Source organism: Petaurus breviceps, unplaced genomic scaffold (genome assembly GCF_028583685.1).
Source record: "Petaurus breviceps papuanus isolate PSGF00001 unplaced genomic scaffold, PetGlider_PUasm1.0 91133, whole genome shotgun sequence".
Taxonomy (NCBI): domain Eukaryota; kingdom Metazoa; phylum Chordata; class Mammalia; order Diprotodontia; family Petauridae; genus Petaurus; species Petaurus breviceps.
This window is the reverse complement of record NW_027187419.1, coordinates 5,728,720-5,744,752: the sequence shown is the minus strand read 5'-3', so window position 1 is coordinate 5,744,752 and position 16,033 is coordinate 5,728,720. Positions and strand designations below refer to the sequence as shown.

Below are 16,033 nucleotides of genomic sequence, written 5' to 3'. Positions count from 1 at the left end.
GTACCCTCTGTATGCACCGCCCCCCCCCCCCGGGTGAAACGCACGCTCTGAGCTGCATCCAATCAGAGCTGCAGCAGTGAACGCGTCATCCTGTTCTTTATTGAATTCATTATTGAATAAAGGTACATTTTTTTGTTCACATTTACCTGTTTATTAAAATTGCTGTCAATGTTCATTAAAATAAGCCCTCCCCTGAAAATAAGCCCTCTGGTGTTTTTCTGTCCAAAAAAAATAATAAGACAGTGTCTTATTATCGGGGAAACACGGTATTGTCTTCTCTTCTAAGTTATCTTTTTTTAGACCACTTTGTATGTATTTGTATAGGCAGCAGCTAGGTGGCACAGTGAGTAGAGCAATGGGCTTGGAATCAGGAAGACTCATCCTCATGAGTTCAAATCCAGCCTCAGATACTTGCTAGCTGTGTGACCCTGGGTAAGTCACTTGACTCTGCCTCAGTTTCCTCATCTGTAAAATGAGATGGAGAAGAAAATGGCAAATTACCCCAGTATGGGTTCATGAAGAGTCAGATATAACTGAAACAACTCAACAGCAACTAAAATAAATGCATTTGTATTTATCCACTTTATTTTATGCTCCATATGTGTAGATGTACTCATTTCTCTCGATAAAATGTCAGGTTTTTATCTATAGGATTCTTTCATCCTTTCTGCCTGGCATGTAGAAGGCACTTAACAAATACTTGATTTAAAAAAAAAAAGTAAATTTCATCACACATGTGAATTGTCTTGGTTTCACAGACCAGGGATGGGGAGCCTGAGGCCTCAAGGCCACGTGGCCCTTTTAGCCCTCAAGTGCTATGCTTTGACTGAATCCAAATCCCCTTAATAAGAGAATTTGTTCTGTAAAACTGGGACTTGGTCAAAAGGCTGCACCCAAGGACCTAGAAGGTCACATGGGGCCTCGAGGCTGCAGGTTCCCCACCCCCGACATATACCTTCTGAGAAAATACCAAGATATAATTACAAAATATATTGGATGAATTACCTTTTGCTTGCTTGCATACTTGCATGCTTTTTCCTTTTTTTTCCTATTTGATTTAATATCATAGCCATTCTTAATGTGCTTCTCTATCTGGAGAGCTGCCTCTCATGGTGACAAAGATTAAAAAAAAAATAGTTCATCAAAATGTAGCGATACAACATTCCACACCCCTAGTCCCCCATATCACTGAGAAAAGAAGACAGATCCATTTTCTCATATCTTTTCTGGAGCCACACTTGGTGTTAGTTACCGTTCTGAACCAATTATATGCCCTAACTTTGTTTCCCTTTCCTATTGCAGTTACATCTTCCGTGCTGGTTACATCTGTTGACTTTCCTCTTCTGTACCAGAGATTTCAGAGAGATCTTAGATAACTTTAAGGGAACATGAAACTCACCCCTGGGGAAATTGTGGGCACTTCTTCTCTGGAGATTAATAAAAATAGGACCCTGTCTTGTGTCTTTAAGCTCTGTAAGAGGCTCACCTGCCTAGAAATAAGAGAGATTTCAGTGTAAAATTTCTACAGTCTAAATGAGCTACGTCTTTCATGGTGGCTCTCAAACAGTTCAAGTTTCTGGGGCTACAGGTTGGACGAGGAGCCAACAGTGTTTGTGGGTTTTTACAGGTTGCTGCAAGCCTTTGCGGCATTTGTCAGCATTTCAGGAGAGAAGCGGGCCCGAACTGCGATGCAGCTACTAACAGACTTAGCCCTGGAGGAAAGGTAATTTTTACTTCTGGAAATGGCCATTCCTTTCTCTTTGATTTCTGGTCTTCTATATGATTTTTAAAGCTAAGAGTAAGAACAGGTGAACTGGCCCAGACTGCAAACTCTCAGAATCGTAGTGTCAGTGGATGTGAGGACTCCCAGGAGTTCCCTGCAGTAGTTAATTACACACATCTCCCGTGGCCCGGCCTGTTTCCTCAAACCATAGAGGCTCAGTCCTCAGAGAAGGGAACCAGGTGACTGTAATACTCTTGATGTAACTCAGATCCTTCTGACTCAGGGCAGGTACTCTATTCACTGTGCCCACCTCGCTGCACCCCCCTCCATATTTTTTTTAAAAAGAGAACCTTAGAGTGGATAGATTATAAATGCCCACTTTATGCAAAATAGTTGAGCACCTGTCTTGGGAGGAAATGTGGCACTCAGGATGGTTAAATGGTACAGGTGTGGAATGAGTAATCGCTGCTCAATCACAGCAGAAGGGTATTTACATCATGGGCTCCCCTAATGGCTTGTGATGAGTAAACATCTTTGGACTTCATCGTATGTTTGCATGGCACATAGCATATAGACTCAGTGAAAGATGGGATAAAGCAGCTTGCAGAGGGTGAACATTCTGGCAACAGATACTTAGGGCAGCCTCCATCCAAGATTTGTGGTTTAATATCAAAGGCAGTTCTCCAGACTTGCAAATGTGGAACCACATTCTAAATGAGAGCTAATTTTCCAGTGTATACAGGATATGTGCAAAATGTATACCATCGCATAGAGTCAGAAGAAAAAACGGGTGGTTCTGTTATCCACGACACCGATTTATCTTGCAGTTTACATTATGTAAATCAGTGATGGCTGATTTTTCCCAACAGATTCAAAACCTGGGTACAAAACAACCTACATGCTCTTCTCACACTCATAAGCATACTGGTAAGCATGGTCTCATCTTTATTGTTGGTAGCAAACATACATAGAAACATGAGAGTAGTTGTTTAGAAATGATTTGTACTGTCAAACAGAGATTTGTCTCATAGGCTGACTAATGATTTGTGCACAGCTGGAATTTACACAAATCTTTAGTTAGTAAAGCGGCTTCAGTTGGGGCAGGTGGAAGAGGCATATGGATGTGTTTTGTTAGCTCAGGGCAGAGAAAGCTGGTTTGAGAATACCTCTCAAGCAGCAGGTGGATAGAATGTGGCAGCTTCCATCAGCCTCTTGTTCACACTCATCTTCATCAATGCAGCATGCAAAGCATGAAACCAAAAAGCCTCTTTGACCTTTATGATGCTGTCGAAGGACCCGCCCCTTTCCCCCTGTCCTTCTGGATAATTCTTTTCTCCTTTAAGACAAACCATGCTTTCCTGGTTGCTCACTTCTCTGCTTCTTCTCTGCCTGATTTGGTGGTGCCTGGATCTCTTCCTCACCCCCTTTAAATATGTATTCCCCAGGATTCTGTCCTAGACTTATCTTATTTACCTTCCGCATGCTCTCACTCAACAACTTCATTAATCCCATGGGCTTCAGCTGTCATCGCTATGTGACTGACTCCCAAATCTCTATCTCTAGCGCTAACTTCTTTTCTACTGTCCAGGCCTACATCTCTACCTGGATATCCCACCAACACTTGAAATTCAATATGTCCAAAGCTAAGCTCATTGTTTGGACTCATAATAGATCTTTCAATCTCTGCCTGTTCTCCCTTCCATCCCATCACACTCCTGCCAGAATAATTGTTCTTATGTGCCTAGCCAATTCTATCTCTTCTGTTTCAAAAATCTTTAGTGGCTGCCTCTTGCCCCCTGAGAAAAGTTTTAATTTGTTTGCTTTCATTCAGTGCCCTCCTGTAGCAGCAAGCACCCCAAGCGCATCCTCAGGGTTTGCTGCCCATACAGGTTCTTGGATCTGCTTTGTTAAAGGAAAGCAACTCAAAATGGGTTAACAAGCTTACTTTAATCAGTCAGACATATATTGTTTACCTTGTTCAGGGGAAAAGGTCAGCACCCCGAACTTCAAAGTATACAGGCAGAATTATCAAGACAGAAACAGATCAAGTAGACAGATTTCCAAACTGTCCAACCATTACATCCATACCCAGTCAACATCTGGGTTTTTCAAAGCCGGGGGACTCTCAACAACGGCTTCCCATAATCCATATCAAATCACAGAACACTTCTCAAAGTGAGCCCCCAAAACAAAGCTACACATCAGGGCTTATATAGCCTTCTCCTGGCTCAGAGAATGTAACAACCTTATTGACTCACTGGCCAATCAAGAAGTATCTACTGAAAAACAAGCCTCCCACCCTAGCCTTCAGGTGCACTTTAGCCTAGGGGCAGGGAAGATCTTCCAAATTTGCATTCCCATTACACCTCCACACTCTGGGGCCAACCCTGCTTCATTTCACATTCCCTCCACACATTCTTTACTCTAGCCAAAGTGGATTATTCTCTGTTCCTCCAAATATGCCCTCTGCTTTTTAATCTCTCCAATTTTGTTTATGCTCTATCCTATGCTTGGATTATTTTTCCCTCCTTCTCTTCACCTGTTGAATTCTTACCTGTCTTCTAAATCCCAACTGGAATGCCATCTCCTTCAGAAAGCCAACCTTCTATGATGTCTTTTTTTCCATAACAGCCCTTCCCCTCTGACCTCTCACTTTGGTTTGCACATCTCTGATTCTTGCATGGTATCTTTTTGTGTGTTGTAGTTATCTGTAACATGTGTTTCTGCACATGTATGTTAATGGGCTGTAAACTTCATGAGGGTAGGAACTCTGTTTTTTCCAAACTTAGTATTTTCTCCCAGAATGTATCATAGTACTCTGTATACAGTAGAGCACTTAGTATTTGTTGAGTTTATTTGAATAATCTGTTAAATCAGTAAAGACAGTTGTACCAGATTTGGGTTGATGAGGCAGAGGAGAGAGTAACGGTAGCTGTTTAGCTGTTTCCAAAAAAGCATTTGGAAATTTGTCCTTTTTCCCCAACAAATGCATACCTTTCTGCTACTTCTCTGCTGAAGGGCTGCAGGCAGAATTGAGATCCATTCTCAATCCAGGGCCTTTCATCAGCATCCAAAAAGTGGCTATTATAGTTTGCTGTGGCATCATTATCTTTGCCTCTGAGAAGTCATACTCTCTCTCCTTCCTTTCCTTTTTCTTAAAGAAAAATCCCAAGATTGCCTATCCATCAACTCTCTACCACTGCATTGCCATCATGGGAAACCTCAGCACTGATGCTGTCATCAGGAAACAGATGTCTGACTGTGGAGAATGCTGGGATGCATGCTTGGGTCTCATGGTAAATTAAGTTTATTATTTGGAGCTAATCTGTTAACTCTGTGGGGGCCATTTACCTCTTCCTTCTCTGGAATTTTGGAGTAAGCATCTAGTAAGCATTGTCCTTTTTGGTCTCAGAGAAGGGCTGATGTAACTTTAAAAGGTCACCTCTTTTTTCCCACCTCCACCTCTAAGCCATGTGTCACCTAAGCTGGGTGGGTCTATCCTATTAGAATCTCTCTTTAAAAAGTTTTCCAGATAAATTTCTCTTCATCATCCATCCACTTGTCAGTCATTCTCCTTTAAATATAAATTTCCCATTTTCCAGCTTAAGTTTACAGACACTGGACAGATTTGGGGAAATCATTTGTTATCTCTAGGGGAAAAAGTGCTCAATTCCAGTCACTTAAGAAATGTTAACTTTTAAAAGAGTATAGATTGACTCTGAAGGCACAATGCACAATGATCATATCTTAATTATTTTTTGTTTCTAAAGGTGAAGTGTAAGGTGAATGAGAATAAAGATGAACTGTTTCGGGATATCTTATATGTAACCCTAGGTCTCATGATGAATTTGTCTCTGGAATCTCTATCTATAACTGAGGTACAGTATTGTGCTGTCCAAACTATCCAGGTACAGTCCCCAAGACATGCTATTCCATTAGGTATTTTTGATTTCCTAAGACAGAAAAAGAATGTTTTGTGACTATTAACTGATCTGGTATTGGCAATGGAAATTGGAAATGTGATTGAAAGTTATGCTAGCTCTCCATATCTCAGCTTCACTGAGGAGTGGTATAATATTTTGGTTTGTATTCAGTTGCATTAATAAATTGAATTTGAGGGGCAACTAGGTGGTGCAGTGAATAGAATACCAGCCCTGGAGTCAGGAGGACCCGAGTTCAAATATGGCCTCAGACACTTAACACACACACAAAAAAACTAGCTGTGTAACCTTGGACAAGTCACTTAACCCCAATTGCCCTCCAAAAAGCAAAAAAATAAATTGAATTGGAATTGGAAATTATGTTAGAGAGCATCCAGTCTACCAATGCATGAATCATGGCGTCATAGAACTAGAAGGGAACCCCTCATTTTACAAATAAGAAAACCAAGGCTCTTGGAGACGTCCTGCCAGTCAGCAAGCACTTATTCATCATTTTCTGTATGCCAGGCGCTGTGTTCGGGGCTGGGGATACAATGAAGGACAAAAACATGATCCTTGCCCTCAAGTACCTCACATTCTATTGAAGGGGATGGCATGGAAACAACTGTGTATATACAAGATATAAATGGTGCAAATGGGAGGGTCAAGAAAGGTCTCATGGAGAAAGTGGGATTTGAACTGAGCAGTGAAGAAAGTCAGTTAGCAGAGTTAAGGACTGGAGAGCTTTCCAAACAAACTCCCAGCGACTGAAGATGAAGAGGTCACGAAGAAACTTGAACTTTATTAATATCAAAGAAATGCAAATGAGAGAACATCAGTAATCACTAACCTGTATGCTGCTTATGTTACCACTTATATGAAAGTTTTAGGAAAGTCCAGGAACATGACAGAGCTTTCTGGAAGCCCTCTGCACAACAGTATTTGATCTAATCTTCCACACAGGAAAAAACAAATGGGTGAAAAATGCCTTCTTGCTCAGATTGTGACTTGTACTTGGATTGACAACCTATACACCCTGTTCATCAGTGTTTCTGTGTGTGTGTATAGATAGACGGGGCCTGGATCTATTATTGTATTGATATGAGGAAAATCTCTACAATTCAAGTTGGCTCCGTGTCTACAATTTATGGTCTCGGAGAGTTGCCTACAACAGTGAGAGGTTACCTGACTTGCCCGGGGTTCCACAGCCAGCATAGGTCAAAGGTAGAGTTTGAACCCAGAGCTTGACTTCAACAGCAGTTCTTTATCAACTCTGCCACGCTGCCTTGAACATATGAGTACACATACACACACACACACACACCCCAGATGATGAAAATAGATAGTGAGTCTGGCCCATAAATAAACAAGAGGACAAAAGGAGGAGAGTGTTTTAGATGGCCTTAAGGGAATTGCAGAACTGTATTGACCCCATATTTCTTTCAGAAACAAAAGACTCACCTTTTTTTCTTAATGTTAATTCCTTTTGCCTTTATATTACCAGTATTTCTAAACAGATCCTTCCCTCTTTCTCTGCTGAGGAATACAAAATAAAACACAAAGAGAAAAAAAATGTTAATCAAAACTAACATATCAGCTGGGTCTGACAGTATGTGTGATGCTTTGGGTCCATAGCTGCCTCTCTCTGCAACCTTTGAAGGGCTGTACCTCTTCTCTCTTCCCTGGGGCCGCCGTTGGTCATTGGCCCAGTGCCTTTGTACATAATAGGAGATTCCATCCCTGTGTTTGTGCTTCCCATTCCTGTTGTTGTATTCATGCTATATCTCATATTGTTATCCTTGTTCTGCTTATTTTAGTCTCCTTATTTCTTTTCATATAAAGTCTCCTGTGCTTCCCTGAAATCTTCATACTCATTTTTCCTTATGACACAGCAGTATTCCAGCATATTCATGTACCACAGTTTTTAGTTATTCCCCAGTTGATGGAAGGTCCATATTCTTAAAAATCAACATTCTTTTGGTCACGTTGAATGACACTAAGTCATGGGTTACTATCGTCTCCAAAAAAATTAAAATTAAGAGTATCGTGAAGAGGATGGTGGGGAGGCCTAGAGGATGGCTGTGAACAGGCTACAGTACAGAACAATGGAGGAACCTCAAGGAAGAACTTGAGTAAAGAATGTCACTAAAGGACTGTGTGATCCAAAAGTCATATGGCATGTGCTCCCCTGGTATCATCCCTTCGACTTCTCTTGCAGTCACATGGACCTCTTATTGCTTTGAGCAAAACATTTTTGAATAGCTTCATGATTGCATGGCCTTTTAAAAGTTTTGGTTTTAAGTGTACATAATGCTTATATTTCCAAGGGAAACTGAACATCTTCATGCCATTGATTTTATTAATTAATACAGTAAAATTTAGTTCAATTTTATCCGAATGTTCACCTCATTAGTCCATATTTATGTGGGTGTTTTTCCTTTCTTGTCCTGTTGGTGATGTCTCCCTACAAAAGGCTTTAAGGCTACCTCACATAACACTGGGTTTCTGGCTCTAAATGACTTTAGTAAAACAATTGCTCCAACCAGTCATGGCCTTCCCATCCCTTTGAAAATAGGAAGGCCTTGAATAGAGCACCAGCCCTGGAGTCAGGAGGACCTGAGTTCAAATCCGTCCTCAGACACTTAACACACTTGCTAGCCATGTGACTTTGGGCAAGTCACTTAACCCCAATTGCCCTTCAAAAAGAAAAAAAAAAAGAAAGAAAGAAAGTAGGAAGGCCACCTATTTCATTCTTAATAGGCTCTTCTCCCCCAGCCAGCCAAGATCACATGACCTAACTGGATACATACAACAGAGTTGATTAACCAATTAGAATATGTAGAGTGTCAGGAGAGGAAAACAAAAACAGTCGTGTAAATGGTGATTTAGAAGCAGCAGGGTATTTAAAAGAAAATTTCACTTGTGTGGCAATAATTCAGTGTGCACAGGACCATCTCAGACACTGTGCAGTTATGTACCTACATAGCTTAGAGGGAACATTGTCCACTGGTATCTTTGCGATGTCAGAAGAAAGTGAAGAAGGCCCCCGGCAAGTTGGGTGTACTCCCTTAGTGAACTAAGACAAGGACATGGGCAAGAGTCACAGAGGCTGGACAGGCAAAGGTGGATTATGGTCCACATTATCGGAGGGAATAACCATATACTGAAACCATAGATCCATTTGAATATTCTTCCAACGATGCTGCCTGCATATCATGGAATCCTGGTCTCCAAAGGATCAAAATTGTGGGGTCATGCAAAGGACAATGGAGAGGCTCATGGTGGGTGTGAGTAGGCTGTAACATATTACCAGTGAATTGTAAAGGAGAAACAATGAAAAGAATGTCATTAGAGATATGTAGGACTGGTGAAAGAGGTGAGTCCTGTAGTGAAGGAAGGAGATAACTGATGGGCATCTCAAATGCTCAGCTGATATACACACAATGTCAAGATACATAGAGGAAGGCCCTCCACATTTTTGGTGGACCTTCTGTAGAGGACTTATGGGAAGACATAGAGTAAGAAGGTAGGGATGAGTTGTGATCTGGGCTGCTGGGCTCCCACAGATTCACTGAAGGATTAAAGTGTCACACTGTTGACTAATGTTGATTTTCCACTCAACTAAAACTCCTTCATCTTTTTGAGTGAATTCTTGTTGTGCCGTCTTCCCACCACCCTATATTGTTGAAATGAACCTAAATTAAGGACTTTGTATTTTTCCATATTAAAATTTTATCCTATTTGACTTAACCTATCATTCTAACCTATTGAGATCCTTTTGCATCCCGATTCTGTCATCCAAAGTATTAGTGATCCCCCCACACACCCTGCTTTGTTTTACTGGAAGATCTGATAGGCATTCTGTCTCTATTTTTACCCCAGGCACCAATAAACCTATTGAATCGTTTTTGTTCCTTTTTGTTACACCAGGTCTTGGCAGAAGAGGTAAGCAGGAGGTGTGTGTCTCTACTGAACAGTGAAGATGGTAGAATCCTGACAGTAAGTTTGTCCTAAGGAAATAAAGAAAGGCCTTAGTATGATTTGGAAATGAGCCAGATCATAAAAATAAGTACATCTGATGTGTATGTGGGTGTGTTATACCTGGGCTGTGTGGCACAGAAGTCAGAAATGGGTCCCTAAACTACGCATATGTATATCCTATTATAGACTTTGAAAAACTGTGTCACCTGTGATGTCAATGTATTTGTGCTATGAAAAGTAGAATTTTCTAGCATTAAAAATATTATATACTATTTAAAAGAGACCTTTATATTTCCCAATAGATAGCTACTAGTCCTGGCTTTTCTAAAAATGTTATGTCTACCTTGTGTGATATTAAGACAGGCTTAGTGGATTAGCTAACTCCCCTGATCTGGAATCCCATCTTCCATAAACTTATGCATTTGATCTCAGTTTAGCTCAGGTGATGCTGTAGGATTTGTGTAGGATGGTTTCAGTTACCCTAGGGGGGTATATTCCTTTTCCACTGGTTCTGATTTTGACATTTGGAAAAGAAAGCTGGAATGGAACTGTGATTAACACAGTCCAGCAGGAAAGGAATGTTCCTATCACACAAGTACATGTTATCAGCACACACGGAACAAAATAGGAGTATACCCCAATCCCTAGGGCAGCTCCATGGGTATAATTAACACTTGGCTGAGGCTGGTAAGTTGTTACTTCCAAGTATTATCTGCATATCTCAGGTTAAATAAGAAGCTTAATGTGACATTAGGATCATAGATTTGGAATGGAAAGGGACTTCAGAAGCCATCCAGTCTAACTCCATCATTTTATAGGTAAAGAACTTGGGGGGAAGTGACTTGGCTAAGGTCACCTTTCCATAAAAGTTGGCTATTTCCAGGGTTTCCCTGAATCAGTTCATCTTTCAGTTAAGGCTAGCTCTCTCCAGACTCCACCTTGGAAAAACTCAACAATTCCATGGGCTCTTTAGAACTGAGCCATTAGCCAGGGTACCCTGAGAATCAAACAAAATTCCCAAACCATCCTAAGTAGATAAAACTAACTTCTGAGCTGGTCTGTCAGTCTTTCAAGTCTCTAGCATTTTCACCGAGAATCACTGAGTGATCAGTCATTGCATATGAGCCTGCATTCCAGCAGCTTTGGGCACACTATTTGAGTTGGACAAGAACCTTACCAAGGGGATTTAATTAGTACATAGAGGTACATAGAGCCGTATAAGGTGAAGCAACCGGGGCCCGGAGCTCTGTCTTTGGGTGCCGAAATTTAGAGGATCCTACCATTTATACTTCTCAAGAGGCAGAAACAAGTGAGCTTGTCGGCTGGTTAGCTGGAATAACAAGATAAGTTAGGAAGCTACTGGATGGTATGTTTCTTCCCCACAGTAGCAGCTCCACCCCAGCTGAGTCCTTCCTGGACCCAGAGCCCTCCACTGCCTCCCCAGTTGTGGCCTCACAGTGTTCCAGAGTCTCTTGTCTCTACTACATGGTACGAGTTATTCCAGGGTATCTTTCCCATTGGAGCCCTAAGTCTCATGGTGTCTCCACCCTCACCATCTGAATTTGTCTTAAACATTTTAATTGGGGTTGTCTTTCATGGTCTCTGCCCCAGATACCAAAATTGCTAACCACAGCTGTATTGGGCTTAATAGAACTGCCTCCTCTTACCGCTGATTAAGGATTTGAGGCCGTAACGTCATCTAGACAAGCTAGCCACCCAAGCATGTACTTACTGATGACTTCTGAGACCTCCTCCTCTGCTAGAATGGATAGCAGCCCGTTGTGTTGCATGATGACCAATAGCTCCTGGAACCTCATAATGCCATCTACAGTTTGTCTTTCTCTCTCCAGGCCTTGACTCCCTGGCTCTGTGCAAAACTAAACCAAGCTCTGCTGAGCAGCTACCAGTCTTGGCCCATGCTGGGGTTCTCTCTGCTGGGAAGCATCTTGGAGGTCTTGGAATTGCCTCCCGACAGCTTTATTAAAAAGAACAGCATTCTCCAGCTATTGCATGGCTATTAGATTTTTATAGGTGCATATTTCGATTCCAGCACTAATGGTTGCTTTTGCTTTACCAAACTATCTGCCAAATGAAAGAAGCTGGAGCTTCATTAACTCTTGAAGACCATCATTGGGTTTTTTCTAGAAAACCTTTGCTCATGCTTTGTTTTCCCTTTCCCTCAGAGAGCTGCTGGGGTTCTGAGCCGGGTCCTCCCAGCCTCTGTGAAAGCCATTGAGGAGTCGGTAAAAGCAGGGGTCATGAAGACAATGATTAAGTTTCTAAAGGTAATAGTAGTTTGCAACTTCCTGTGGTTCATGGGGTCTAATTGTTATAATTTGCATTTTTGTTACTGTAGATATTATTTTAGGGTTCTAAAATTATTATTATCATTAGCACCTGTAGAGGTGTTTTCTTTTTCAATACACTTTGTTCAGTGAATTTGCCATTATTGTTTCGTGGCACTTAGATTCTGAATTTCTTGAGGGTATCTTCTGCTGCTTCTCTGTTCCTCTTGTATTGTCTAGTCCTGTGCAGTGTCTTGTGAAGGCAGGGATTCACTAAAAGCTTATTGAATGAATGAATCAATGAATCAATGAATGGAATTGGGAGCTCCCATACACCTATACATGAATGCTTTCTGATTCATCAGTGGAGGAAATCCTGAATATGGGAACTCCTTCCACCAGTGCAACTTGCAACACCTCTGTGACTTGGTACATAAATCCTGTGGAATTGCCTGAAGCCCTTGGAAGTTAAATAACTTGCCCTGGGGCCCTATGAACTCATCTTCCTGAGTTCAAACTGAGCACTCTTTCCTACACCCTTCTGCCATGCTAGCAGACCCTCGTGGCACCCACTTGTTACTCAGGCCTACCCTAGAAGCTGTGAGTGACAGCATGGTGCAGTGGGAAACAGCTGGGTACACACTGGCCCTGCCGCTACTACCCCTGTGAACCTGCGCAATCAGTTCTATCGTTGTTAAAATAAGGAGAATATACTGCATGAGCTCTCAGGCCCCTCCCAGATCCGCATCTATTGTCCTGTGGCTTCCCTCTTTTAAAAAAGTGGTCCCCATCAGCCTCGACAGCACTTCATAACTACCCACTGCATTAACTAGCTGCCCTAGTGGGTGCTTAATAAATGCTTATTCTATTCTCCTTTGTCTTCCCCACTCCTGAAAGCTGGGAGTTTTGACTTTTAGGAGTTAGCTCCTTAGAACTGTTATGAATGTTCCAGAAGCTTGACCTTGTTCTCAAGCTCTCTCTCTCTCTAACTTCTCTCTCCTTTCTTCTCCTCTCCTCTCTTCTCCCTCTCTCCCTCCCTCCTCTCTTCTCTCTCCTTTCAATATATCTAGATATAGCTGTCCCCCTTTCTCTCCCTCCCTTCTCTATCTCTTTGCCCCTCTCTATCTTCTCTCTCTCTCTCTCTCTCTCTCTCTCTCTCTCTCTCTCTCTCTCTCTCTCCATATATATATATGTATACACATACACAGTCTTTCCCCTTCTCTCTTTTCTCTGTCCGCTCTTTCTTCTCTCTCTTTTTCTCCTCCTCTCTTCCATCTTTCTCCCCTCCCTGTCTCCTTCCTCCCTCTTTCCCCTTCTCTCTCTCTCTCTTTCTCCCTCTCCCCCTCTCTCTCCCTCTCCCCCTCACACACATACACACATGAATGCGTGCATGCACACACACTTTTTTAAAAAGCTGTGCTTTGTAATTTGAGAGATGATGATTTGACAGTTTTCACCTCTTGGAGTGATTTAAGTTCATGGTGTTCTCCCTGCAGAGCTGTCAGCCTGACAGTCTTAGTAAGACAGCAGCCACTCTCAAGTGGGGATGTTACAGGGGAGGCCTTTGTCATTTTTCTTCTTTTGGTGAGATATGGCTACCACCTTGGTTACTTCCTTCTATTCTCAACAGTTCACTTATGAAGCTTCCCCAGGGCTAATTAGCCAGGGCAGACATTGCAAAACAGGCATAAACCTATTTCAGAGGATCTAGTTTCAATATTAGAGTTGATGAGAGTGAGAATTTTAAAATTGGCAGGATCTACAGCATCAGGGCACCCTGAGAGAGAGAGAGAGAAGCCAGCCAGTGCCAAGCAGGTCAGATGACCACCACCCCCATGATGGCTAACTCCCTTCAGACCCTGAGTCTTGGGAGTAGCTATGCGTCCAGCCCAACTTGGCCACTGTTCCTGCAGAAGCCACAGCTACTCAAGACCCAAAAAAGAAAGATCTTGCCACCAAAGTCCTAGGGACTGTGAAGCATTTCAATGTTAAAAACTGATGATTTTATTATTGGAAATACCATTAAAGAAGAGGCATTAACATTGTTTTGCCAGTGCAACCTAAGGACCATAAGACCTTTCCATCTAACTTGCAGATGGGGCCTTCCACATGTATTATCTTCCCCATTAGAGTGGGGGCTCCTTGAGACCAGGATTGGACTGACTTTCTATTTGTATCCCCACTGTTTAACACAATGCTTTGCACACAGTAAGCTCTTAATAAGTGTTTCATTCATTCAGTTATTTGAGCCTGGTTCCTTAGAGAATATAAACCTCCTTTCATAGAATACTCACTTATAAAATATCAGTAAACCATTGCTGCAATCTCTCTGGTTGACTTGGGTTTCCAGGCAAGGTTAGACTATGTGATTATCAGATGATAGGGTTATATGTATATTTTTTTATTCTTATTTATGCTTTTTTCTTAAACATTCTAAAATCTAGGCTGGAGGCCAAACTGCATCACGTTATGCCATAAAGATACTAGCTGTCTGTACTAATATTTATTACCAGGCTCGGGATGAAGTAACAAGACTGGATAAAAGTAAGTGACAATTTAATGAGACAGAGGCTGAGTCCCAGAGGATGGTCTAGCTCTGGAGTCTAGCACAGAGCCTTATACCTAATAGGCACAGGCTGCTTTGAATTGGAATGCTAAAGAGTACTGTAGTTGAAGGGTAGTTAAAAAAAATAGCAGTGATGTCCTTGAACCTTCCCCAGAACTCAGTAGTGTTTTCAGAATGATGTGTTAGTTAGTCTTTGGCTAGGGACCATAGTCTTTCAGCTACAAACAGGTGCATTATATGTGCTGAGAATGAGCTGGGGATTTTCCTCCCTGTGAAAGAGACAAAGCAAAAAGCAGAAACGACAAGTTCTTATTTGAGAAACAGCGTCTTTTCACCAAGTGTCATTGGCATAGTTTGTAAAATATTTCAGTGTATTGGCCTAAAACAGATTCTTTCTTTGCCTTTGGAAAATATGATCTAGCATGCAGTAAATGAGAAAACCCTCTTGGATAAGAGGCTGGCTTTAGCTTTGTCACTGGGTTTTTCAGACTGGTCCTTGAGAGCAGGGGGTCTCTAGCTGAGGCAGCCTCATGCTGGCATCCATAGTAATTCTCAGCATATTTGTGCAGATAGAATGTAAACCCAGGAAGGCCCCTGCTATAGGCCAGGATTCTGTTTCCAGTTCCTCATACTTGGCCTGTGTGTGCCAGGATGGGCACTTACCCAGGACGCTTGGGTACAGTTATCCACAGTAGTGTTTTCTAGCCTAACCGTCCCAACAGCACGTTTCTGTGTTGGGCAGTTTGTGCTCCTGGGGCACAGTCACTGTGGTGCGCCCTCACTGCACTGAAACTTTCCAAACAGTTTTCAGCTTCTCAGTCTTCTGATTGAGTCAAATTGTACAGTCATGTTAAGGCTAGAGTCCAAAGACAGCACTGTGTGGGTTCTGCTGCCAGGAGGTGTGGCAACAGTCTGTGTTGGATATTTGCATATCATTCATGCCAAAGTCACCTACACTGATTGCATCTGGAAATTTGTTCCAGAATTGGACCTTTCCCACCTCCAGCTCCTTCTTGTTGGCAAAGAGATTTTTCCAAATATTCTGGCCAAATATCTCCAAGGTTGAAGATGATAAGATGCAGCAAAGAACAGGGAAGGAGGCAATGGTTAGATGTTTGTTTACCTTGATGACAACCAAGCCCACTTCTGAACTGCTCTCTGTCTGATGAGGGCACAGACTGGCATCCTCAGTGTTACCTTTGACTCCTTACCACCACCACCCCCCTGTACAGTCAGCTGTCAAATTTTGTCATTCCTGCTTCTGCAACATCCCTTTCATCTGTCCTTTTCTCTCTACTCACAAGCTCCCACCCTAATTCAGGCTCTTATCCCCCCTCCCCTAGACTGTGGCAATACCCTCCTGCATTGGACCAGCTGCCTCCATTATCACCTCTCTCCAATCCAGCTCACACACTGCTGCCAAAAGGATTTTTTTTTAATTCAGGCCCAAACGTGTCACTCTCCTGCTCAATAAATTTGGCTTCCTTTTGGCTCTAGGATTAAATATAAGTTTCTTTGTTTGTTTTTGAAAACTTTTCCCAACCTAAGCCTGAACTCC

At 42.2% G+C, this 16,033-nt stretch overlaps 1 protein-coding gene and 1 long non-coding RNA gene across 5 annotated transcripts in view; one reads left to right on the top strand and one right to left on the bottom strand.

Moving 5' to 3' along the window:
• Positions 1-16,033, top strand: part of TTC12 (tetratricopeptide repeat domain 12) — a 57,223-nt gene that overhangs the window by 36,605 nt on the left and 4,585 nt on the right. For 2 of the 4 annotated variants that reach the window (XM_069080798.1, XM_069080796.1), the window contains exons 14-20: positions 1,628-1,723; positions 2,593-2,650; positions 4,885-5,019; positions 5,494-5,631; positions 9,574-9,642; positions 11,808-11,909; positions 14,354-14,453. In XM_069080798.1, coding sequence (XP_068936899.1) covers positions 1,628-1,723; positions 2,593-2,650; positions 4,885-5,019; positions 5,494-5,631; positions 9,574-9,642; positions 11,808-11,909; positions 14,354-14,453 — 698 coding nt within the window. The remainder of the gene's footprint in view (positions 1-1,627; positions 1,724-2,592; positions 2,651-4,884; positions 5,020-5,493; positions 5,632-9,573; positions 9,643-11,807; positions 11,910-14,353; positions 14,454-16,033) is intronic. The other 2 variants (XM_069080797.1, XM_069080799.1) reach the window with 2 other exon arrangements.
• Positions 128-1,619, bottom strand: LOC138155520 (uncharacterized). The gene is made up of 2 exons (XR_011166854.1): positions 1,400-1,619; positions 128-465 (listed from the first exon to the last, which is right to left on the bottom strand). It is a non-coding gene; the product is annotated as an uncharacterized lncRNA (long non-coding RNA).